This window comes from Salmo salar, chromosome ssa18 (genome assembly GCF_905237065.1).
Source record: "Salmo salar chromosome ssa18, Ssal_v3.1, whole genome shotgun sequence".
Taxonomy (NCBI): Eukaryota; Metazoa; Chordata; class Actinopteri; order Salmoniformes; family Salmonidae; genus Salmo; species Salmo salar.
In genome coordinates, this window is record NC_059459.1 from 42,013,517 (window position 1) to 42,038,396 (window position 24,880).

Genomic DNA, 24,880 nt, shown 5'->3' on the forward strand with positions numbered 1-24,880 from the left:
CGGACAATTCCTTCGACCTCATGGCTTGGTTTTTACTCTGACATGCACTGTCAACTGTGGGACCTTATATAGACAGGTGTGTGCCTTTCCAAATCATGTCAAATCAATTGAATTTACCACAGATGAATTCCAATCAAGTTGCAGAAACATCTCAAGGATGATCAATGGAAACAAGATGCACCTGAGCTCAATTTGGAGTCTCATAGAAAAGGGTCTGAATACTTAAGTAAATATGGTACTTATGTATTGTTTCTAATATACATTAGCAAACATTTATAAAAAGCTGTTTTCACTTTGTCATTATGGGGTATTGTGATGTCATTACGGGGTATTGTGATGTCATCATGGGGTATTGTGTGTAGGTTGGTGAGGTAAAACATTGATTTAATCCATTTTAGAATAAGGCTGTAACGTAACAAAATGTGGACAAAGTGAAGGGGTCTGAATACTTTGTGAAGACACTGTAGGATGCGTCTACATGGTGGTTGTGCTCCAATGGATCTTCTTGTGGCAACCATCTCTCTCTCTCTCTCTCTCTCTCTCTCTCTCTCTCTCTCTCTCTCTCTCTCTCTCTCTCTCTCTCTCTCTCTCTCTCTCTCTCTCTCTCTCTCTCTCTCTCTCTCTCTCTCTCTCTCTCTCTCTCTCTCTCTCTCTCTCTCTCTCTCTCTCTCTCTCTCTCTCTGCGCGTCTCTCTCTCTCTCTGCGCCTCTCTCTCTCTCTCTCTGCGTGTCTCTCTCTCTGTGCGTCTCTCTCTCTCTCTGCGCGTCTCTCTCTCTCTCTGCGCCTCTCTCTCTCTCTCTGCGCCTCTCTCTCTCTCTCTGCGCCTCTCTCTCTCTCTCTCTCTCTGCGTGTCTCTCTCTCTCTCTCTCTCTGCGTGTCTCTCTCTCTGTGCGTCTCTCTCTCTCTGCGTGTCTCTCTCTCTCTCTCCGCGTGTCTCTCTCTCTGTGCGTCTCTCTCTCTCTCCGCGCGTCTCTCTCTCTCCGCGCGTCTCTCTCTCTCTCTGCGCCTCTCTCTCTCTCTCTCTGCGTGTCTCTCTCTCTGTGCGTCTCTCTCTCTCTCTCTCTCTGCGCGTCTCTCTCTCTCTCTGCGCCTCTCTCTCTCTCTCTGCGCCTCTCTCTCTCTCTCTGCGCCTCTCTCTCTGCGTGTCTCTCTCTCTGTGCGTCTCCCTCTCTCTCTCTCTGCGTGTCTCTCTCTCTCTCTCCGCGTGTCTCTCTCTCTGTGCGTCTCTCTCTCTCTCTCTCTCTCTCTCTCTGCGTGCCTCTCTGCACCTCTCTCTCTGTGTCTCTCTGTGTCTCTCTCTCTCTGTGTCTCTCTCTCTCTCTGTGTCTCTCTCTCTGCGCGTCTCTCTCCCTCTCTCTCTCTGCGCATCTCTTTCTCTCTCTCTGCGCGTCTCTCTCTCTCTCTCTGCGCATCTCTCTGTGTGTCTCTCTCTCTGCGCCTCTCTCTGTCTCTCTCTGTCTCTCTCTGACTCGCTCTCTCAGCACACCTCCTCCCTCTCTCTCCCCCCTCCTCTTCCCTATTCTCTCTCCCCCTCCCTCTCATCCCCATCTCGTGCTCCCTCCCTCCCACTCTCTCTCTCTCTCTCTCCCTCTCTCTCTCCACACACACAGATTTAGAGGGAGAGAATATCTGCAGTAAAGGAGATAGCAGACGCTCAGCACACGCAGACTATCTGAGTGCCCCGGACTTTCAGTGTGTGTGTGTCGGTGAGCCAGCGAGCGTCCCGGACTTTCAGTGTGTGTCTGTCGGTGAGCCAGCGAGCGTCCCGGACTTTCAGTGTGTGTCTGTCGGTGAGCCAGCGAGCGTCCCGGACTTTCAGTGTGTGTGTGTCGGTGAGCCAGCGAGCGCCCCGGACTTTCAGTGTGTGTGTGTCGGTGAGCCAGCGAGCGCCCCGGACTTTCAGTGTGTGTGAGCTGCTCTCTGCTTTACTGAGAGAGGAGGAGAGAAGGAGAAAAGGGGGAGTGCCTGATTCCAGTCTTGCTCGCTGTGGGTTTAAAGGAAAAGGGAACATTTCTCTCTCTACTGGTACGAAGGCAGCAAACAGCCAATGTGCCTCAACTATAGGAACTATACAACAACTGCCCTGCTGGGGACTCTGGCCCTGGTTACTTCTACCATGGCATAGCCTGCTCTTCTCCCAGGGAGACTAACCCACTAAGGGAACAGACATGCACGGTGGGCACCACCAGGGATCTATGCTGCTGTCAGGTCCTGTTCATCAGTGATTTAACACGGAGGTGAGTCGCCCGGGCTCTTTTCATATCTCAGTCAAACCTGGTGGTGCAGAAAGAATGGATTGTTCAGATATCTCTGGGTGAAAGGGCTTGGTTCTGAAATTAGTGTTAGGTAGAGAATAAGCTACGGGGAACGACAGAGAATAAGCTACGGGGAACTACAGAGAATAAGCTATGGGGAACTACAGAGAATAAACTACGGGGAACTACATAGAATAAGCTACGGGGAACTACAGAGAATAAGCTACGGGGAACTACATAGAATAAGCTACAGGGAACTACAGAGAATAAACTATGGGGAACTACAGAGAACAAGCTATGGGGAACTACAGAGAATAAGCTATGGGGAACTACAGAGAATAAGCTACGGGGAACTACAGAGAATAAACTATGGGGAACTACAGAGAATAAGCTACAGGGAACTACAGAGAATAAGCTACGGGGAACTACAGAGAATAAGCTACGGGGAACTACAGAGAATAAGCTACGGGGAACTACAGAGAATAAGCTACGGGGAACTACAGAGAATAAGCTATGGGGAACTACAGAGAATAAGCTACGGGGAACTACAGAGAATAAGCTACGGGGAACTACAGAGAATAAGCTATGGAGAACTACAGAGAATAAGCTACGGGGAACTACAGAGAATAAGCTACGGGGAACTACAGAGAATAAGCTACGGGGAACTACAGAGAATAAGCTATGGGGAACTACAGAGAATAAGCTACGGGGAACTACAGAGAATAAGCTACGGGGAACTACAGAGAATAAGCTACGGGGAACTACAGAGAATAAGCTATGGGGAACTACAGAGAATAAGCTACGGGGAACTACAGAGAATAAGCTATGGAGAACTACAGAGAATAAGCTACAGGGAACTACAGAGAATAAGCTACGGGGAACTACAGAGAATAAGCTACGGGGAACTACAGAGAATAAGCTACGGGGAACTACAGAGAATAAGCTACGGGGAACTACAGAGAATAAGCTACGGGGAACTACATAGAATAAGCTACAGGGAACTACAGAGAATAAGCTATGGGGAACTACAGAGAATAAGCTACGGGGAACTACAGAGAATAAGCTACGGGGAACTACAGAGAATAAGCTACGGGGAACTACATAGAATAAGCTACAGCGAACTACAGAGAATAAGCTACGGGGAACTACAGTATAACAGTAATATTTTGACTACAGATTCCTGTCATTGATCAAACATGACACATGGAGCAGTAGAGGGATTATTTGGTGGTATGTATGCTTAGTCGCTGTTAATAAATCCTCTTAGGGCTAGGGGGCAGTATTTTCACGGCCGGATGAAAAACGTACCCAATTTAAACAGGTTACTACTCTGTCCCAGAAACTAGAATGTGCATATTATTAGTATATTTGGATAGAAAACACTCTGAAGTTTCTAAAACTGTTTGAATGGTGTCGGTGAGTATAACAGAACTCATATGGCAGGCAAAAACCTGAGAAAAAGTCAAGCAGGAAGTGGGAAGTCTGGTGCTTGTGGTCCTTTCAAGTGATTGCCTTGACTGTATACAGTGACTTAGGGTTCATTTTGCACTTCCCAAAGCTTCCACTAGATGTCAGCAGTCTTTAGAACGGTGTTTGAAGATTCTATGGTGAATTTGAAGGGAATACCAGCTGTGGTAAACTGGTGTCCCATAATAAGGCATGGGCTCAAGTCACGCGCATTGACTTGGGAGCGAGCTGAGTTCATATTCACTCCTAAAGAGAGACACCACTACAGCATCCCTCTACAGAGATCTAGAGTCATGATGCTGTTCTCCAACACCACTACAGCATCCCTCTACAGAGATCTAGAGTCATGATGCTGTTCTCCGACACCACTACAGCATCCCTCTACAGAGATCTAGAGTCATGATGCTGTTCTCCAACACCACTACAGCATCCCTCTACAGAGATCTAGAGTCATGATGCTGTTCTCCGACACCACTACAGCATCCCTCTACAGAGATCTAGAGTCATGATGCTGTTCTCCAACACCACTACAGCATCCCTCTACAGAGATCTAGAGTCATGATGCTGTTCTCCAACACCACTACAGCATCCCTCTACAGAGATCTAGAGTCATGATGCTGTTCTCCGACACCACTACAGCATCCCTCTACAGAGATCTAGAGTCATGATGCTGTTCTCCAACACCACTACAGCATCCCTCTACAGAGATCTAGAGTCATGATGCTGTCCTCTTGGTAACTGAGGAGTGGATGTAACATAACATTGTTAACAATGTATTTCCAAACCAGATATACAGCATCTAGAGGTGTTGGCTGTCCAGAGAGGACAGTCTGGCTATAGAGACCGGTCGTCACAGACAAACCAGATATACAGCATCTAGCGGTGTTGTTGTCCAGAGAGGACAGTCTGGCTATAGAGACCGGTCGTCACAGACAAACCAGATATACAGCATCTAGCGGTGTTGTTGTCCAGAGAGGACAGTCTGGCTATAGAGACCGGTCGTCACAGACAAACCAGATATACAGCATCTAGCGGTGTTGTTGTCCAGAGAGGACAGTCTGCCTATAGAGACCGGTCGTCACAGACAAACCAGATATACAGCATCTAGAGGTGTTGGCTGTCCAGAGAGGACAGTCTGGCTATAGAGACCAGTCATCACAGACAAACCAGATATACAGCATCTAGCGGTGTTGTTGTCCAGAGAGGACAGTCTGGCTATAGAGACCGGTCATCACAGACAAACCAGATATACAGCATCTAGCGGTGTTGTTGTCCAGAGAGGACAGTCTGGCTATAGAGACCGGTCGTCACAGACAAACCAGATATACAGCATCTAGCGGTGTTGTTGTCCAGAGAGGACAGTCTGGCTATAGAGACCGGTCGTCACAGACAAACCAGATATACAGCATCTAGCGGTGTTGTTGTCCAGAGAGGACAGTCTGCCTATAGAGACCGGTCGTCACAGACAAACCAGATATACAGCATCTAGCGGTGTTGTTGTCCAGAGAGGACAGTCTGGCTATAGAGACCGGTCGTCACAGACAAACCAGATATACAGCATCTAGCGGTGTTGTTGTCCAGAGAGGACAGTCTGCCTATAGAGACCGGTCATCACAGACAAACCAGATATATAGTATGTTGTTTAGGTGTGGAGTTGTTGGCCACATATTTGACTCACTATAGGAATGTATTGTTCTGGTATGCAGGAAGAACAGAGACGACTGTTTCTGTCAGGGGCTGAATACCTAATGAGAGCAGTGTGTGTGTGTGTGTGTGTGTGTTTGCATGTGTGTGTGTGTATGCGCGCTGTGATGTGTGTCTGCGTGTGCTGTGCTGTGCCGTGTGTGTGTGTGTGCTGTGATGTGTGTCTGCTTGTGCTGTGTGTGTGTGTTTGTGTGTGTGTGTTTGTGTGTGTGTTTGTGCGTGTGTGTTTGTGTGTGTTTGTGCGTGTGCGTGTGCGTGTGCTGTGCGTGTGCGTGTGCGTGTGCGTGTGCTGTGTGTCTGCGCGTGCGCGTGCGTGTGCGTGTGCGTGTGTGTGTGAGTCAGTTGACTGCTGCTGAGATGAAGCACCTTAACGGAAGAGTAATGTAGATTAGTGAACATGGTGATCCCACCATCTCATTACTGAGCTCAGGGGCAGGGACCATTTAGACCTCACTGATTGTGATTGTCCTTCAGTTGCCACTCAAAGAGCATCTCTCTCCCTCCACCACCGCTCTACCCTTCAACTCAAAGAGCATCTCTCCCTCCACCACCACCGCTCTACCCTTCAACTCAAAGAGCATCTCTCCCTCCACCACCGCTCTACCCTTCAACTCAAAGAGCATCTCTCCCTCCACCACCACCGCTCCACCCTTCAACTCAAAGAGCATCTCTCTCCCTCCACCACCGCTCTACCCTTCAACTCAAAGAGCATCTCTCTCTCCCTCCACCACCGCTCTACCCTTCAACTCAAAGAGCATGTCTCTCTCCACCACCGCTCTACCCTTCAACTCAAAGAGCATGTCTCTCTCTCACCCTCTAACCACCACTCTACCTTTCAACTCAAAGAGCATGTCTCTCCCTCTCCCCCACCACCGCTCTACCTTTCAACTCAAAGAGCATGTCTCCCTCTCTCTCCCTCCACCACCGCTCTACCCTTCAACTCAAAGAGCATGTCTCTCCCTCATCTCTCCCTCCACCACCACTCTACCCTTCAACTCAAAGAGCATTTCTCTCCCTCATCTCTCCCTCCACCACCGCTCTACCCTTCAACTCAAAGAGCATGTCTCTCTATCCCCCCCCACCACTCTACCCTGCAACTCAAAGAGAATGTCTATCTCTCCCTCCCCCACCACTCTACCCTTCAAATCAAAGAGCATGTCTCTCCCTCATCTCTCCCTCCACCACCACTCTACCCTTCAACTCAAAGAGCATGTCTCTCCCTCTCCCCCACCACCGCTCTACCTTTCAACTCAAAGAGCATGTCTCTCTCTCTCCCACCACCGCTCTACCCTTCAACTCAAAGCGCATGTCTCTCCCTCTCCCCCACCACCGCTCTACCTTTCAACTCAAAGAGCATGTCTCTCTCTCCCGCCACCACCGCTCTACCCTTCAACTCAAAGAGCATGTCTCTCCCTCATCTCTCCCTCCACCACCGCTCTACCCTTCAACTCAAAGAGCATGTCTCTCCCTCATCTCTCCCTCCACCACCGCTCTACCCTTCAACTCAAAGAGCATCTCTCCCTCATCTCTCCTTCCACCACCGCTCTACCCTTCAACTCAAAGAGCATCTCTCCCTCTCCCCCCACCAACACTCTACCCTTCAACTGAAAGAACATGTCACTCTCTCTACCCCATCTCTCATATCACTCAGCCTGCCATCCACTCTCCCATCCAACCCTATCTCACCTCAGTTTCCACTGCTTTGTCACTTTCCTGAGAGAGGGGGAGAGAGACAGAGAGCAGCGAGAGAAAGTGTAAGAGAGAGAGAGACTAAATATCAGCAAAACATGACTGAGAATGAGCTGAGAGACAAAGTAAGAAGAGCATTCTATGCCATTAAAAGGAACATTAAAATCAAAATCCCAATTAAAATCTGTCTCAAAATGTTCCAATCAGTTATAGAACCGACTGCTCTATATGACAGTGAAGTATGAGGTTCGCTCTCTAATAATGAATTCATCAAAATGGGACACACATCCAATCGAAATACAGCATGCAGAGTTTTGCAAGACTGTATTACAAGGGCAAAGAAAACCTCCAGATAACACATGTAGATCAGAATTGGGCCAAAACCCTCCTTATTCGAATAGAAAAAAAGAGCCAGCACATTTTACAACCATCTAAAAAAACAAGTGACCCCAAAACATTCCATCACACAGCTCTACAATGTCAAGAGATGAAACCAGAGAAGAGTCCCCTCAGCCAGCTGGTTCTGAGGCTCAGTTCACTAATCCAAACCAACCCTATAGAGCCTCAGGACAGCAGTCAGCCAGCTGGTTCTGAGGCTCAGTTCACTAACCCAAACCAACCCCATAGAGCCTCAGGACAGCAGTCAGCCAGCTGGTTCTGAGGCTCAGTTCACTAACCCAAACCAACCCTATAGAGCCTCAGGACAGCAGTCAGAACATCTGGCCCAACCAAATCATCACAAAGCAAAAATATATCACATATTGGAAAGACAACAAAAAAACAAAGTAAACTTCAATGCTATTTGTCCCTAAACAGACAGTACTTGGTGGCAGACTATCTGACTGATAGAAAACTGAGGAAAACACTGACTAGGTACAGACTCAGTGAGCACAGTCTGGCTATTGAGCCCGGTCTTCACAGACAAACCTGGCTGCCCAGAGAGGACAGTCTGGCTATTGAGCCCGGTCTTCACAGACAAACCTGGCTGCCCAGAGAGGACAGTCTGGCTATAGAGCCCGGTCTTCACAGACAAACCTGGCTGCCCAGAGAGGACAGTCTGGCTATTGAGCCCGGTCTTCACAGACAAACCTGGCTGCCCAGAGAGGACAGTCTGGCTATAGAGACTGGTCGTTACAGACAAACCTGGCTGTCCAGAGAGGACAGTCTGGCTATAGAGACAGGTCGTTACAGACAAACCTGGCTGCCCAGAGAGGACAGTCTGGCTATAGAGACAGGTCGTCACAGACAAACCTGGCTGTCCAGAGAGGACAGTCTGGCTCTCTGTCTATCTCTCTCTCTCTCTCTCTCTCTCTGTATGTCTGTATCTCTCTCTCTCTCTGTATATCTCTCTCTCCCTCTGTCTCTCTGTCTGTCTGTATATATCTGTCTCTGTCTGTCTGTCTCTCTGTATATATCTCTCTGTGAGCGTCTGCTAAATGACTTAAATGTAAATGTCTGTATATATCTCTGTCTGTATATATCTCTCTCTGTATATATCTCTGTCTGTATATATATCTCTCTCTCTCTCTCTCTCTCTCTGTCTGTCTGTATATATCTCTGTCTGTCTGTCTGTCTGTCTGTCTGTCTGTCTGTCTGTCTGTCTGTCTGTCTGTCTGTCTGTCTGTCTGTCTGTCTGTCTGTCTGTCTGTCTGTCTGTCTGTCTGTCTGTCTGTCTGTCTGTCTGTCTGTCTGTCTGTCTATATCTCTCTCTGTATATATCTCTCTCTGTATATATCTCTCTCTGTATATATCTCTGTCTGTATATATCTCTCTCCGTCCGTCTCTGGGAAACAGAGAGGCTGGGAGAAGAAGATATGCATTGTGCATCTCCCCCCTGGTTCTGCTGCTATAACTTGGCTAACCAGAAAATAGTTCTGGGAGAACCAAAACGTGACTGGGAGAGAGGAGGAGAGGCTGAAAGAGATTAGAGAAAACAATGTGTTTCTGCTTCACATGGCCACTACAAACACTCTAGTCTTCTCTGTGAAGAGATCAGACTAGAGGAGAGCAGGGGGGAAGTGGTTCTCTGTGAAGAGATCAGACTAGAGGAGAGCAGGGGGGAAGTGGTCTCTCTGTGAAGAGATCAGACTAGAGGAGAGCAGGGGGGAAGTGGTCTCTCTGTGAAGAGATCAGACTAGAGGAGAGCAGGGGGGAAGTGGTCTCTCTGTGAAGAGATCAGACTAGAGGAGAGGGGAAGTGGTCTCTCTGTGAAGAGATCAGACTAGAGGAGAACAGGGGGAAGTGGTCTCTCTGTGAAGAGATCAGACTAGAGGAGAGCAGGGGGGAAGTGGTCTCTCTGTGAAGAGATCAGACTAGAGGAGAGGGGAAGTGGTCTCTCTGTGAAGAGATCAGACTAGAGGAGAACAGGGGGGAAGTGGTCTCTCTGTGAAGAGATCAGACTAGAGGAGAGCAGGGGGGAAGTGCCGACTGAGTTTCCAAAGGAGTGATGAAGTGTTACCTCCTCTCTACTGCCACGACCCCTAGGAGTGGTGCTCATTCATTCCAAAAACAAATTGCTCTGCTATGAAAGAATGAGTGTTTTTGGTGGAGGCCAGATGTTGTCTTTCATGTGGTAATTGGGTTATTTATTAGGAAACAGGATTTTGTCAGAGAACAAACACTAGACGACGTTGGTCTGTGTCTGGGGTGTGAGGCGAGAGGTAGAGAGTGCTGCATACAAGAGGACACATCACACACCTGATCCCACCTGGCTGGTGTCTGTGTGTGTGTGTGTGTGTGTGTGTGTGTGTGTGTGTGTGTGTGTGTGTGTGTGTGTGTGTGTGTGTGTGTGTGTGAGAGAGAGAGAGGGTTTTTGTTAGCTGGTAATAGCCAGCTTTTGGCCAATAGAAAAATATGAAAAGCCGATAAATAAAACTGCCCGAAAAAAAGTCAAAAAATAAAATAATCACATAACAAAATACTGTGTTTGATCGTCTTCGTTGATGGATACACCAGTGGATGAAATACATTTGACTGGTCTTGTTTATCAGTCTATAGGTTCATTGGTGCGTTGTGTATTTTCATTAGCTGTTATGTATATGAAACTTGCACAGCATCCAGATACAGAGATGAAGGAAAGATCTGTCGGACAGAGAGAGAGCTACAGCTCCATGCTACAGCTTCTCAAACAGCTCGTTCACTGCTGCTGGATTGAAAGGTGTTGTTAGAAGCCCAGTCACTGGGGAATCATTCTAAATGCAAATCACTTGTTAAAAACTGTTTTGATGGCCACCATTAAAAATATATACTATTTTTATTTGTAACTGGTAATTGAAGTTCGCTTCCCATTTGCTATTCACGTGCACAGACAACAGTAGACTTCAGAGTCTAACACCACTTTACAATGAGCTGGAGGAAGTATACATATATGAAAAAATATATACTTCATTGTTTGAAACCTGAACATTTCACTTCATATTATGAGGCATGTCTAACTTTGATTCAAAGTAAAACTGACCATAGAAAGGCTAAATTAAATAAAATACAATTTTATTTGTCACGTGTTGAATACAACTGGTGTAGACTTGAAATACTTGCTAAGAGCCCTTCCCAAAGATGCAGAGTTCAAAAATTAAATGGAATCAAATAAAATACACAAGAATGGAGATATATACAGGAAGTACCAGATCAATGTGGAGCTATATACGAGAAGCACCTCTCTCTCTCTCTCTCTCTCCTGTAGGTCTACAACCCTGATCATCTGATCTGGTACACCTTCCTCTAGTCTACAGACGTCACGGTGCGACTGGTACACTTCCTCTAGTCTACAGACGTCACGGTGCGACTGGTACACTTCCTCTGGTCTACAGACGTCACGGTGCGACTGGTACACTTCCTCTGGTCTACAGACGTCACGGTGCGACTGGTACACTTCCTCTGGTCTACAGACGTCACGGTGCGACTGGTACACTTCCTCTAGTCTACAGACGTCACGGTGCGACTGGTACACTTCCTCTGGTCTACAGACGTCACGGTGCGACTGGTACACTTCCTCTGGTCTACAGACGTCACGGTGCGACTGGTACACTTCCCCTAGTCTACAGACGTCACGGTGCGACTGGTACACTTCCTCTAGTCTACAGACGTCATGGTGCGACTGGTACACTTCCTCTAGTCTACAGACGTCACGGTGCGACTGGTACACTTCCTCTAGTCTACAGACGTCACGGTGCGACTGGTACACCTTCCTCTAGTCTACAGACGTCACGGTGCGACTGGTACACTTCCTCTAGTCTACAGACGTCACGGTGCGACTGGTACACTTCCTCTAGTCTACAGACGTCACGGTGCGACTGGTACACCTTCCTCTAGTCTACAGACGTCACGGTGCGACTGGTACACTTCCTCTAGTCACAGACGTCACGGTGCGACTGGTACACTTCCTTTAGTCACAGACGTCACGGTGCGACTGGTACACCTTCCTCTAGTCTACAGACGTCACGGTGCGACTGGTACACTTCCTCTAGTCTACAGACGTCACGGTGCGACTGGTACACTTCCTCTAGTCTACAGACGTCACGGTGCGACTGGTACACTTCCCCTAGTCTACAGACGTCACGGTGCGACTGGTACACCTTCCTCTAGTCTACAGACGTCACGGTGCGACTGGTACACTTCCTCTAGTCTACAGACGTCACGGTGCGACTGGTACACTTCCTCTAGTCTACAGACGTCACGGTGCGACTGGTACACCTTCCTCTAGTCTACAGACGTCACGGTGTGACTGGTACACTTACACTAGTCTACAGACGTCACGGTGTGACTGGTACACTTCCTCTAGTCTACAGACGTCACGGTGTAGACAGTGATATGTGACTGGTACACTTCCTCTACGGTGTAGACAGTGAGATGTGACTGGTACACTTCCTCTACGGTGTAGACAGTGAGATGTGACTGGTACACTTCCGCTACGGTGTAGACAGTGAGATGTGACTGGTACACTTCCGCTACGGTGTAGACAGTGAGATGTGACTGGTACACTTCCTCTACGGTGTAGACAGTGAGATGTGACTGGTACACTTCCTCTACGGTGTAGACAGTGAGATGTGACTGGTACACTTCCTCTACGGTGTAGACAGTGAGATGTGACTGGTACACTTCCTCTACGGTGTAGACAGTGAGATGTGACTGGTACACTTCCTCTACGGTGTAGACAGTGAGATGTGACTGGTACACTTCCGCTACGGTGTAGACAGTGAGATGTGACTGGTACACTTCCTCTACGGTGTAGACAGTGAGATGTGACTGGTACACTTCCTCTACGGTGTAGACAGTGAGATGTGCTGGACGGCTGAGTGTTATGAGGGGCCGGACAGGGACAGAACCGTTTAAAGATGATTGACTTCTCTGTGAGTGTCCTCTTCCTCTCATTGGAGCACTAAGCAGACTACCTCTCAGTCTCCCACAGATGTAGTTAGCAACAGCAGACTCTCACTCTCCCATAGACAGGTCACCGGCCGGCCAGCCAGCTCTCCCCTTCGGCAGTAAGGTTCTCACGACTCTCAGAGCTGCCTGCCAATTGGATGCAGCAACACACTAAGAATCTCTCTCTCCCTCCCTCTCTCCCTCCCTCTCTCTCCCCCTCCCTCCCTCCCTCTCTCTGGCTCCCCCTCTCTCTCTCTCTGGCTCCCCCTCTATATTTGTATCGCTCTCTGTAATTACAATATACACTGAGAGGACAAAACATTACGAACACCTTCCTACAATTGAGTTTCACCTCCTTTTGCCCTCAGAACAGCCTCAGTTCATCAGGTCATCGACTCTACAAGGTGCTGAAAGCATTCCACAGGGACGCTGGCCCATGTTGACTCCAACGCTTCCCCTCAAGTTGGCTGGATGTCCTTTGGGTGTTGGACCATTCTTGATACACACGGGGAAACTGTTGAGTGTGAAAAACCCAGCAGCGTTGCAGTTCTTGACTCAAACCGGTGTACCTGTCACCTACTAACATACCCTGTTCAAAGGCCCTTAAAAATCTTGTCTTGCCCGTTCACCCACTGAATGGCACACTTTCACAATCCATGTCTCAGTTGCCGCAACACTTAAAAATCCTTCTTTAACCTCTCCCCTCCCCTTCATCTACACTGATTGAAGTGGATTTAACAAGTGACATCAATAAGGGATCATAGCTTCACCTGGATTCATCTGGTCAGTCTGTCATTGAAAGAGCAGGTGTTCCTAATGTTTTGTACACTCAGTGCATCTACACCCTTCTCTCTCTGTCTCTCTCTCTTCCCTTCTCTCTCTGTCTCTCCCTCTTCCCTTCTCTCTCTGTCTCTCCCTCTTCCCTTCTCTCTCTGTCTCTCCCTCTTCCCTTCTCTCTCTGTCTCTCCCTCTTCCCTTCTCTCTCTGTCTCTCCCTCTTCCCTTCTCTCTCTGTCTCTCCCTCTTCCCTTCTCTCTCTGTCTCTCCCTCTTCCCTTCTCTCTCTGTCTCTCCCTCTTCCCTTCTCTCTCTGTCTCTCCCTCTTCCCTTCTCTCTCTGTCTCTCCCTCTTCCCTTCTCTCTCTGTCTCTCTTCCCTCCTCTCTCTGTCTCTCTCTTCCCTTCTCTCTCTGTCTCTCCCTCTTCCCTTCTCTCTCTGTCTCTCTCTTCCCTCCTCTCTCTGTCTCTCTTCCCTCCTCTCTCTGTCTCTCTTCCCTCCTCTCTCTGTCTCTCTCTTCCCTCCTCTCTCTGTCTCTCTCTTCCCTTCTCTCTCTGTCTCTCTCTCTTCCCTCCTCTCTCTGTCTCTCTTCCCTCCTCTCTCTGTCTCTCTTCCCTCCTCTCTCTGTCTCTCTTCCCTCCTCTCTCTGTCTCTCTTCCCTCCTCTCTCTGTCTCTCTTCCCTCCTCTCTCTGTCTCTTCCCTTCTTCTCTCTCTTCCCCTCTCTCTGTCTCTCTTCCCTCCTCTCTCTGTCTCTCTTCCCTCCTCTCTCTCTTCCCTCCTCTCTCTGTCTCTCTTCCCTCCTCTCTCTGTCTCTCTTCCCTCCTCTCTCTGTCTCTCTCTTCCCCTCTCTCTGTCTCTCTTCCCTTCTCTCTCTGTCTCTCTTCCCTCCTCTCTCTGTCTCTCTCTTCCCTCCTCTCTCTATGTCTCTCTTCCCTCCTCTCTCTGTCTCTCTTCCCTCCTCTCTCTGTCTCTCTTCCCTTCTCTCTCTGTCTCTCTTCCCTTCTCTCTCTGTCTCTCTTCCCTCCTCTCTCTGTCTCTCTTCCCTCCTCTCTCTGTCTCTCTTCCCTCCTCTCTCTGTCTCTCCTTCCCTCCTCTCTCTGTCTCTCTCCTTCTTCTCTCTCTCCTCTCTTCCCCCTCTCTCTGTCTCTCTTCCCTCCTCTCTCTGTCTCTCTTCCCTCCTCTCTCTGTCTCTCTCTTCCCTCCTCTCTCTGTCTCTCTCTTCCCTCCTCTCTCTGTCTCTCTCTTCCCTCCTCTCTCTGTCTCTCTTCCCTCCTCTCTCTGTCTCTCTTCCCTCCTCTCTCTGTCTCTCTTCCCTCCTCTCTCTGTCTCTCTTCCCTCCTCTCTCTGTCTCTCTTCCCTCCTCTCTCTGTCTCTCTTCCCTCCTCTCTCTGTCTCTCTCTTCCCTCCTCTCTCTGTCTCTCTTCCCTCCTCTCTCTGTCTCTCTTCCCTCCTCTCTCTGTCTCTCTTCCCTCCTCTCTCTGTCTCTCTTCCCTCCTCTCTCTGTCTCTCTTCCCTCCTCTCTCTGTCTCTCTCTTCCCTCCTCTCTCTGTCTCTTCCCTTCTTCTCTCTCTTCCCCTCTCTCTGTCTCTCTTCCCTCCTCTCTCTGTCTCTCTTCCCTCCTCTCTCTCTTCCCTCCTCTCTCTGTCTCTCTCTTCCCTCCTCTCTCTGTCTCTTCCCTTCTTCTCTCTCTTCCCCTCTCTCTGTCTCTCTTCCCTTCTCTCTCTGTCTCTCTTCCCTCCTCTCTCTGTCTCTCTCTTCCCCTCTCTCTGTCTCTCTTCCCTTCTCTCTCTGTCTCTCTTCCCTCCTCTCTCTGTCTCTCTCTTCCCTCCTCTCTCTGTCTCTCTTCCCTCCTCTCTCTGTCTCTCTTCCCTCCTCTCTCTGTCTCTCTTCCCTCCTCTCTCTGTCTCTCTCTTCCCTCCTCTCTCTGTCTCTCTTCCCTCCTCTCTCTGTCTCTCTTCCCTCCTCTCTCTGTCTCTCTTCCCTCCTCTCTCTGTCTCTCTCTTCCCTCCTCTCTCTGTCTCTTCCCTTCTTCTCTCTCTTCCCTCCTCTCTCTGTCTCTCTTCCCTCCTCTCTCTGTCTCTCTTCCCTCCTCTCTCTGTCTCTCTCTTCCCTCCTCTCTCTGTCTCTCTTCCCTCCTCTCTCTGTCTCTCTCTTCCCTCCTCTCTCTGTCTCTCTCTTCCCTCCTCTCTCTGTCTCTCTCTTCCCTCCTCTCTCTGTCTCTCTCTTCCCTCCTCTCTCTGTCTCTCTTCCCTCCTCTCTCTGTCTCTCTTCCCTCCTCTCTCTGTCTCTCTTCCCTTCTCTCTCTGTCTCTCTTCCCTTCTCTCTCTGTCTCTCTTCCCTTCTCTCTCTGTCTCTCTTCCCTCCTCTCTCTGTCTCTCTTCCCTCCTCTCTCTGTCTCTTCCCTTCTTCTCTCTCTTCCCCTCTCTCTGTCTCTCTTCCCTCCTCTCTCTGTCTCTCTTCCCTCCTCTCTCTCTTCCCTCCTCTCTCTGTCTCTCTTCCCTCCTCTCTCTGTCTCTCTTCCCTCCTCTCTCTGTCTCTCTCTTCCCTCCTCTCTCTGTCTCTCTCTTCCCTCCTCTCTCTGTCTCTCTCTTCCCTCCTCTCTCTGTCTCTCTTCCCTCCTCTCTCTGTCTCTCTTCCCTCCTCTCTCTGTCTCTCTTCCCTCCTCTCTCTGTCTCTCTTCCCTCCTCTCTCTGTCTCTCTTCCCTCCTCTCTCTGTCTCTCTCTTCCCTCCTCTCTCTGTCTCTCTTCCCTCCTCTCTCTGTCTCTCTTCCCTCCTCTCTCTGTCTCTCTTCCCTCCTCTCTCTGTCTCTCTTCCCTCCTCTCTCTGTCTCTCTTCCCTCCTCTCTCTGTCTCTCTTCCCTCCTCTCTCTGTCTCTCTCTTCCCTCCTCTCTCTGTCTCTTCCCCTTCTCTTCTCTCTCTCTTCCCCCTCTCTCTGTCTCTCTCTCCCTCCTCTCTCTGTCTCTCTTCCCTCCTCTCTCTCTTCCCTCCTCTCTCTGTCTCTCTCTTCCCTCCTCTCTCTGTCTCTTCCCCTTCTTCTCTCTCTTCCCCTCTCTCTGTCTCTCTTCCCTTCTCTCTCTGTCTCTCTTCCCTCCTCTCTCTGTCTCTCTCTTCCCCCTCTCTCTGTCTCTCTTCCCTTCTCTCTCTGTCTCTCTTCCCTCCTCTCTCTGTCTCTCTCTTCCCTCCTCTCTCTGTCTCTCTTCCCTCCTCTCTCTGTCTCTCTTCCCTCCTCTCTCTGTCTCTCTTCCCTCCTCTCTCTGTCTCTCTCTTCCCTCCTCTCTCTGTCTCTTCCCTTCTTCTCTCTCTTCCCTCCTCTCTCTGTCTCTCTTCCCTCCTCTCTCTGTCTCTCTTCCTCCCTCCTCTCTCTGTCTCTCTCTTCCCTCCTCTCTCTGTCTCTCCCTCTTCCCTCCCCTCTCTCTGTCTCTCTTCCCTCCTCTCTCTGTCTCTCTCCTCCTCTCTCTCTCTCTCTCTCTGTCTCTCTTCCCTCTCTCTCTCTCTCTCTCTTCCCTCCTCTCTCTGTCTCTCTCTTCCCTCCTCTCTCTGTCTCTCTTCCCTCCTCTCTCTCTCTCTCTTCCCTCCTCTCTCTGTCTCTCTCTTCCCTCCTCTCTCTGTCTCTCCCTCCTTTCTGTCTCTCTTCCTTTCTCTCCCTCCTCTCTCTGTCTCTCTTCCCTCCTCTCTCTGTCTCTCTCTTCCCTCCTCTCTCTGTCTCTCTTCCCTCCTCTCTCTCTCTCTCTCTCTGCTCTCTTCCCTCCTCTCTCTGTCTCTCTTCCCTTCTCTCTCTGTCTCTTCCCTCCTCTCTGTCTGTAGTTAGGACAATGTGATGAGTCCAGTGGTGTTGTTTCCGTGATTCCACCCCCCTTAGAAAGAGTCTCTGGGTGATCTAGTCGGTGTATTAGAGAGTTAGAGTGACACAGTGTATTTCAATACAGCAGTGAGGTTCACACGACTCTCTCTGAGAGCTGCCAATGTGTGATCTCTTTCTCCCGTTCGTAACAGTGGCCACAGCAGCAGCTCCCGCCTTCTCAAACCCAGCTAGTCTGTCTCACAGTGAGATGTGTGTTCTAATAGGAGTCACAACGATGGTCATCACACACGCCAGCTAGGACAAGACTAATTCATTACTATTCCCATACTGCTGAAATGAACAAATGTACAAATACAACCTTCCTTTCCCCGAGTCAACTAGTCCATATGGGAAATGTATTGCAGTGTGACAGGTTATTGATCAGCTATCCTGACATGAAGAAAACATTATATATGTGATTCATCTGATATTGACAAAGTATCTGGTTTACTTGAAAATATGTTCAATACTTTTGATGCAAATGTATACATGCTTTAATGAAGTAACCTCCACACACAAGGCCTGAAAACAGACCTATCGTCAGCGAGCTCCATCTGTGAACTTCCTGCTGGAAACAGTAAGACAGACAGTAAGGTGATCCATGGTGGCAGGGAGCAACAATTACTACAAACAATCCTTTAAACCCCTCTCTCTCCCTCCTTCAATACCTCCCTCTCTCCCCTCCTTCCCTCCCTGCCTCTACCTCCCCCTGCTTCTCTCCCTCCCCCTTCCCTCCCTCTCCCCTCCCTGCCTCTTCCTCCCCCTGCTTCCCTCTCCTCTCCTTCCCTCCCTCTCCCCTCCTTCCCTCCCTCTCCCCTCCTTCCCTCCCTCTCCCCTTTTTCCCTCCTCACCCTCCTATACCCCAACCAGAGTATAACAGCATTAGTGTGAACCATCATAGACAAAGGATTAGCTGCTTCTCACTCTCTCTGACACACACACAGTGTTTTTCCCCAGTCATGATTGTGTTCAGAGGAAGCGAGACATGTTGTAAAGCCTGACGTCTAAACCTCTGAAAGTTCAAACGAGGAGGAGGACAGGACGAAAACAACAGCCATCCTGTCTGAATGAGGAGGACAAAGACAACAGCCATCCTGTCTGAATGAGGAGGACAAAGACAACAGCCATCCTGCCTGAATGAGGAGGACAAAGACAACAGCCATCCTGTCTGAATGAGGAGGACAAAGACAACAGCCATCCTGTCTGAATGAGGAGGACAAAGACAACAGCCATACTGTCTGAATGAGGAGGACAAAGACAACAGCCATCCTGTCTGAATGAGGAGGACAAAGACAACAGCCATCCTGCCTGAATGAGGAGGACAAAGACAACAGCCATCCTGTCTGAATGATGAGTACAAAGACAACAGCCATCCTGTCTGAATGAGGAGGACAAAGACACCAGCCATCCTGCCTGAATGAGGAGGACAAAGACAACAGCCATCCTGTCTGAATGAGGAGGACAGGATGAAGACACCATCCATCCTGTCTGAATGAGGAGGACAGGATGAAGACACCATCCATCCTGTCTGAATGAGGAGGACAGGACAAAGACACCAGCCATCCTGTCTGAATGAGGAGGACAGGATGAAGACACCATCCATCCTGTCTGAATGAGGAGGACAGGACGAAGACAACAGCCATCCTGTCTGAATGAGGAGGACAGGACGAAGACAACAGCCATCCTGTCTGAATGAGGAGGACAGGACGAAGACAACAGCCATCCTGTCTGAATGAGGAGGACAGGACGAAGACAACAGCCATCCTGTCTGAATGAGGAGGACAGGACGAAGACACCAGCCATCCTGTCTAACATAAAGCATGATTACAGTAGCTCCAGGAGGCAGTACCAGCGTGATGTTACACTGTATTATGTAGAGGTCATGTATCCATTCATCAAGCCAGTGTAAAGGTGGCCACATTACTTTACTCTACCGTCACTAGAGCTCTGACAGACAACACGATACAGGCCGTATATCTCTCTACCGTCACTAGAGCTCTGACAGACAACACGATACAGGCCGTATATCTCTCTACCGTCACTAGAGCTCTGACAGACAACACGATACAGGCCGTATATCTCTCTACCGTCACGAGAGCTCTGACAGACAACACGATACAGGCCGTATATCTCTCTACCGTCACTAGAGCTCTGACAGAAAACACGATACAGGCCGTATATCTGTACCGGTACCCCCTGTATATAGTCTCCACATTGACTCTGTACCGTAACACCCTGTATATAGTCTCCACATTGACTCTGTACCGGTACCCCCTGTATATAGCCTCCACATTGACTCTGTACCGTAACACCCTGTATATAGCCTCCACATTGACTCTGTACCGTAACACCCTGTATATAGCCTCCACATTGACTCTGTACCGTAACACCCTGTATATAGCGCCACATTGACTCTGTACCGTAACACCCTGTATATAGCCTCCACATTGACTCTGTACCGTAACACCCTGTATATAGCCTCCACATTGACTCTGTACCGTAACACCCTGTATATATCCTCCACATTGACTCTGTACCGGTACCCCCTGTATATAGCCTCCACATTGACTCTGTACCGTAACACCCTGTATATAGCCTCCACATTGACTCTGTACCGTAACACCCTGTATATATCCTCCACATTGACTCTGTACCAGTACCCCCTGTATATAGCCTCCACATTGACTCTGTACCGTAACACCCTGTATATAGCGCCACATTGACTCTGTACCGTAACACCCTGTATATAGCCTCCACATTGACTCTGTACCGTAACACCCTGTATATAGCCTCCACATTGACTCTGTACCGGTACCCCCTGTATATAGCCTCCACATTGACTCTGTACCGGTACCCCCTGTATATAGCCTCCACATTGACTCTGTACCGTAACACCCTGTATATAGCCTCCACATTGACTCTGTACCGTAACACCCTGTATATAGCCTCCACATTGACTCTGTACCGTAACACCCTGTATATAGCCTCCACATTGACTCTGTACCGGTACCCCCTGTATATAGCCTCCACATTGACTCTGTACCGTAACACCCTGTATATAGCGCCACATTGACTCTGTACCGTAACACCCTGTATATAGCCTCCACATTGACTCTGTACCGTAACACCCTGTATATAGCCTCATTATTGTTATTTTGTTGTGTTACTTTTTATACGTTTTTACTGTAATTTATTTGGTAAATATTTTCTTAACTCTTTCTTGAACTGCACTGTTGGTTAGGGGCTTGTAGGTCAGCATTTCACGATAAGGTCTACACCTGTTGTACGTGCACGTGACAAATCCAGTTTGATATGATTTGTACAGGACGTGCTGTATGTGGCTCTCATGTGAATTATTAACACGGTCACTTGTGTGGAAGGGACACCCGTCTCTACACAGCAGCAGACTGAGATGGACGAACACATTAAACCTGGAATGAATGGTTCACCAATCAATCACACACGGATACAGACATGACAGACTGTACATGTGTTGTTCAGCAGAGATCTCTCTATTTTAATAAGGTCAAATACCAACAGGGATGGACAAGGTCTTGCCTGTTTGCTACTGGGTGGCAATACAGACAGATGAGTGGACTGTGCTGTTCACATCATGTGATCCATTATTGGGTGTAAAAATTACACTGGGGAGGAGGGGGGTTGGTCTGGAGGGGAAACGTGTGACGCAAGAACAGTGTAGCCCAGACTCCTGTGGTGGACAGAGAGAGACTCCTGTGGTGGACAGAGAGAGACTCCTGTGGTAGACAGAGAGAGAGTCCTGTGGTGGACAGAGAGAGACTCCTGTGGTGGACAGAGAGAGACTCCTGTGGTGGACAGAGAGAGACTCCTGTGGTGGACAGAGAGAGACTCCTGTGGTGGACAGAGAGAGACTCCTGTGGTGGACAGAGAGAGACTCCTGTGGTGGACAGAGACAGGAGTGGACAGAGAGAGACTCCTGTGGTGGACAGAGAGAGACTCCTGTGGTGGACAGAGAGAGACTCCTGTGGTGGACAGAGAGAGACTCCTGTGGTGGACAGAGAGAGACTCCTGTGGTGGACAGAGAGAGACTCCTGTGGTGGACAGAGAGAGACTCCTGTGGTGGACAGAGAGGCAGACTCTTGTTACATTATCTGCTGTGTCTGAATTCTAATAAACCTGAAACACTCAACATTATCTCTGAACTTGATATTTTAGACATGGTGAATGTTTGATTTGTGGTTTTCACTCTGACAGTGGAAGTCTGATGTGTTCTCAGGCTACATCATGGTTTCTCACTGAATGAGGTCAGCGAGGACTAAGAGTAGAACAGCTGTCAGCTAGTCAGCAAACAGATCGAGGACGGAGAGACAAAAGAGAGAGGATGGATAGATGAAAGAGAGAGAACGGAGACATTAGAGAGAGGATGGAGAGATGAAAGAGAGGATGGAGAGATGAAAGAGAGGATGGAGAGACGAAAGAGAGAGGATGGAGAGATGAAAGAGAGAGGACGGAGAGATGAAAGAGAGGACGGAGAGATGAAAGAGAGGATGACAGACAAAAGAGAGAGGATGGAGAGACGAAAGAGAGAGGACGGAGAGATGAAAGAGAGAGGACGGAGAGACGAAAGAGAGAGGACGGAGAGACGAAAGAGAGAGGACGGAGAGACGAAAGAGAGAGGACGGAGAGATGAAAGAGTGGGGATAGAGATAGAGAGAGATAGAGAGAGAGAGAAGATGGAGAGACAAAAGAGAGAGGACGGAGAGACGAAAGAGAGAGGACAGAGAGATGAAAGAGAGAGGACGGAGAGATGAAAGAGAGAGGACGGAGAGATGAAAGACAGATGAGAGAGAGATGAACTAAGAGTCAGAAGAACACACCTAGTTGAATAGATAACAGACTCCATGGTATCAAGGAGAACGTCAGGGTTCTAGACAGAACAAACAAATGAGGCTTGTTGCTATGATACAATTACTTTCAAATGCTCGAAGAACAGAATAAATTGTGTAACAATTCATTATAGGGGTTGATTCTGTTCCACATCACCCTGGGCCTTTTCCTTAGGCCTTACAGCAAATGATCAATTAACTGACTGAGAACAAAGTCACACGTGGCCTGCTTTCATACAAGGCCAAGGCCGAGCGGTCTAACCTTCACGTTAACCTGCTGTTAGTTTCTCTAATTACCTGTCTGTACACACTAACTCAGAGGAAAAGCCCTCCATCTGTGTGTAATCACCCCAGCCCACTTCACCAGGGCTCCCTCCCTCCCTCAACCGTAAATAAGGTCTCCCAATCAGAGAGAGGGAGGGGGAGGGGAGAGATAGTGTTAGTCACTGTGGTGTGAGAGAGAGAGAGAGAGAGCGAGAGAGAGAGAGAGAGAGAGAGAGAGAGAGGGGAGGGGAGAGACAGTGTTAGTTTCTCCCTCTCATTCACCACAGTGACTAACACTGTCTCTCCCTCCCCCCCCCCTCCCTCTCTCTCTCTCTCTCTCTCTCTCATACACAACAGTGACTAACACTGTCTCTCCCCTCCCCCTCCCTCTCTCTCTCTCTCTCTCTCTCTCTCTCTCTCTCATACACAACAGTGACTAACACTGTCTCTCCCCTCCCCCCCTCCCTCTCTCTCTCTCTCTCTCTCTCTCTCTCTCTCTCTCATACACAACAGTGACTAACACTGTCTCTCCCCTCCCCCTCCCCCTCCCTCTCTCTCTCTCTCTCTCTCTATACACAACAGTGACTAACACTGTCTCTCCCCTCCCCCTCCCTCTCTCTCTCTCTCTCTCTCTCTCTCTCTCATACACAACAGTGACTAACACTGTCTCTCCCCTCCCCCCTCTCTCTCTCTCAATTCAAGGGGATTTATTGACATGGGAAACATGATTACATTGCCAAAGCAAGTGAAGTAGATAATACATTTGTATTTTTTTACAGTAAACATTACACTCACAAATGTTCCAAAAGAATAAAGACATTACAAATGTCATATTATGTATATATACAGTGTTGTAACGATGTACAAATCATTAAAGTACACAAGGGAAAATAAATAAACATAAATATGGGTTGTATTTACAATGGTGTTTGTTCTTCACTGGTTGACCTTTTCTTGTGGCAACAGGTCACACATCTTGCTGCTGTGATTGGTCACTGTGGTATTTCACCCAGTAGATATGGGAGTTTATCAAAATTGAGTTTGTTTTCTAATTCTTTGTGGATCTGTGTAATCTGAGGGAAATATGTGTCTCTAATATGGTCATACATTGGGCAGGAGGTTAGGAAGTGCAGCTCAGTTTCCACCTCATTTTGTGGGCAGTGTTGCACATAGCCTGTCTTCTCTTGAGAGCCAGGTCTGCCTACGGCGGCCTTTCTCAATAGCAAGGCTATGCTCACTGAGTCTGTACATAGGCAAAGCTTTCCTTAAGTTTGGGTCAGTCACAGTGGTCAGGTATTCTGCCACTGTGTGCTCTCTGTTTAGGACCAAACACTGTCTCCCCCCTCTCTCATACACCGCAATGACTCTCTCTGTCTGTCTGTCTGTCTGTCTCTCTCTCTCTCTCTCTCTCTCTCTCAGGAACCATGGTGAGCAAGGCGGAGGGTGGCAAAAGCATGCTCACCAACTCCGAGTCAGACTCAGAGGTGGCGCCCACCCCCTCCCCTTCCGCCTCGCTGGCCCTGGAGGTCAAATACTCCTTCCTGGACACCAGCAGCAGGTCACAGCAGCAGGTGTGTGTGTGTCCGTGTGTGCGTGTCCGTGTGTGTGCGTGGGGTGTCTGGGAGATTGAGAATAACATCAATTTAGCAAAAGACGAATGTTGAAAATATGACAATAAAGTTGTGTTGTAGGTGAGGAAGAGGAACAAGGCCCTCCAGGTGAGATTCAAGGACATCTGCGAGGCGCAGAACGAGCAGAGAGAGGCCGCTCTACAGATGGCTGGGAAGGGGGGCAAGCCAGTCTCATACAAGGTCTGTAACCAACCCTCCTTTTGGTTTGGGAACATATATTACAGTATTATTGTACTATGACCGTGGAATAGAAGAAACACGGTCCTGGGAACTTCAAGGGCTGCACATTTAGCTTCATCTTTGATAATGATTTGAATCAGCTGTGAAGTACTAGGGCAACACCCTAAATTATCACCCCTCGAGGTCCCCAGGAGGGAGTCTGGGAAACCCTGGTTTATAGTGTCTCAAAACTCTTAGTGCTCCTCAATGTTGTTTTTACTTTGTAATGTGTCGGTGTTGAAGAATAACACTTTTCTAAACTCTGAGTGGTCCTCAATGTTGTTTTTACTTTGTAATGTGTCGGTGTTGAAGAATAACACTTTTCTAAACTCTGAGTGGTCCTCAATGTTGTTTTTACTTTGTAATCTGTCGGTGTTGAAGAATAACACTTTTCTAAACTCTGAACCGTTTTCCAAGGTGGCGTACCGCAAGTACATGACAGTGCCCGCCCGGCGCTCCATCCCCAACGTCACCAAGAGCACAGGGGTCCAGACCTCCCCGGACCTCAAGAGCCGTTACAAGACCTTTCCCTTCGAGAGGAAAAAGGGCCACAGCCACACCAAACACGTAGCAGCAGTGGAGAGAGACAAGGGCCACAACAACGGGTTTGTCATCGACGTCAAGCACTCGAAAGCTGTGGAGCGTTTAGGGGACAGGGAAGGGGACAGGGGCGCCTGCGGTGGAGGAGTAGTACAGAGAACCAGGGCCTTGTTGCATACTACGGAGTGCATGGCTACGGTGGAGAAGCACTGTACAGACGGAGAAGATGTCCTCTACTCTGACTGTCTGATGCTCACAGACTGCC

The 24,880-nt window shown here is 48.9% G+C and overlaps 2 protein-coding genes across 11 annotated transcripts in view; one reads left to right on the forward strand and one right to left on the reverse strand.

Annotated features, from left to right (window-relative positions):
- The window catches only part of LOC106613940 (dedicator of cytokinesis protein 1), a 729,054-nt gene that overhangs the window by 362,736 nt on the left and 341,438 nt on the right, over positions 1 to 24,880 (reverse strand). The window lies entirely within an intron of this gene.
- On the forward strand, positions 1,846 to 24,217 carry LOC106589166 (inhibitory synaptic factor 2A). The gene is made up of 3 exons (XM_045701157.1): positions 1,846 to 2,237; positions 23,645 to 23,796; positions 23,917 to 24,217. The coding sequence occupies exons 2-3, from the start codon at positions 23,650 to 23,652 to the stop codon at positions 24,094 to 24,096; spliced, it is 327 nt and encodes a 108-aa protein (XP_045557113.1). The 5' UTR covers positions 1,846 to 2,237; positions 23,645 to 23,649; the 3' UTR covers positions 24,097 to 24,217.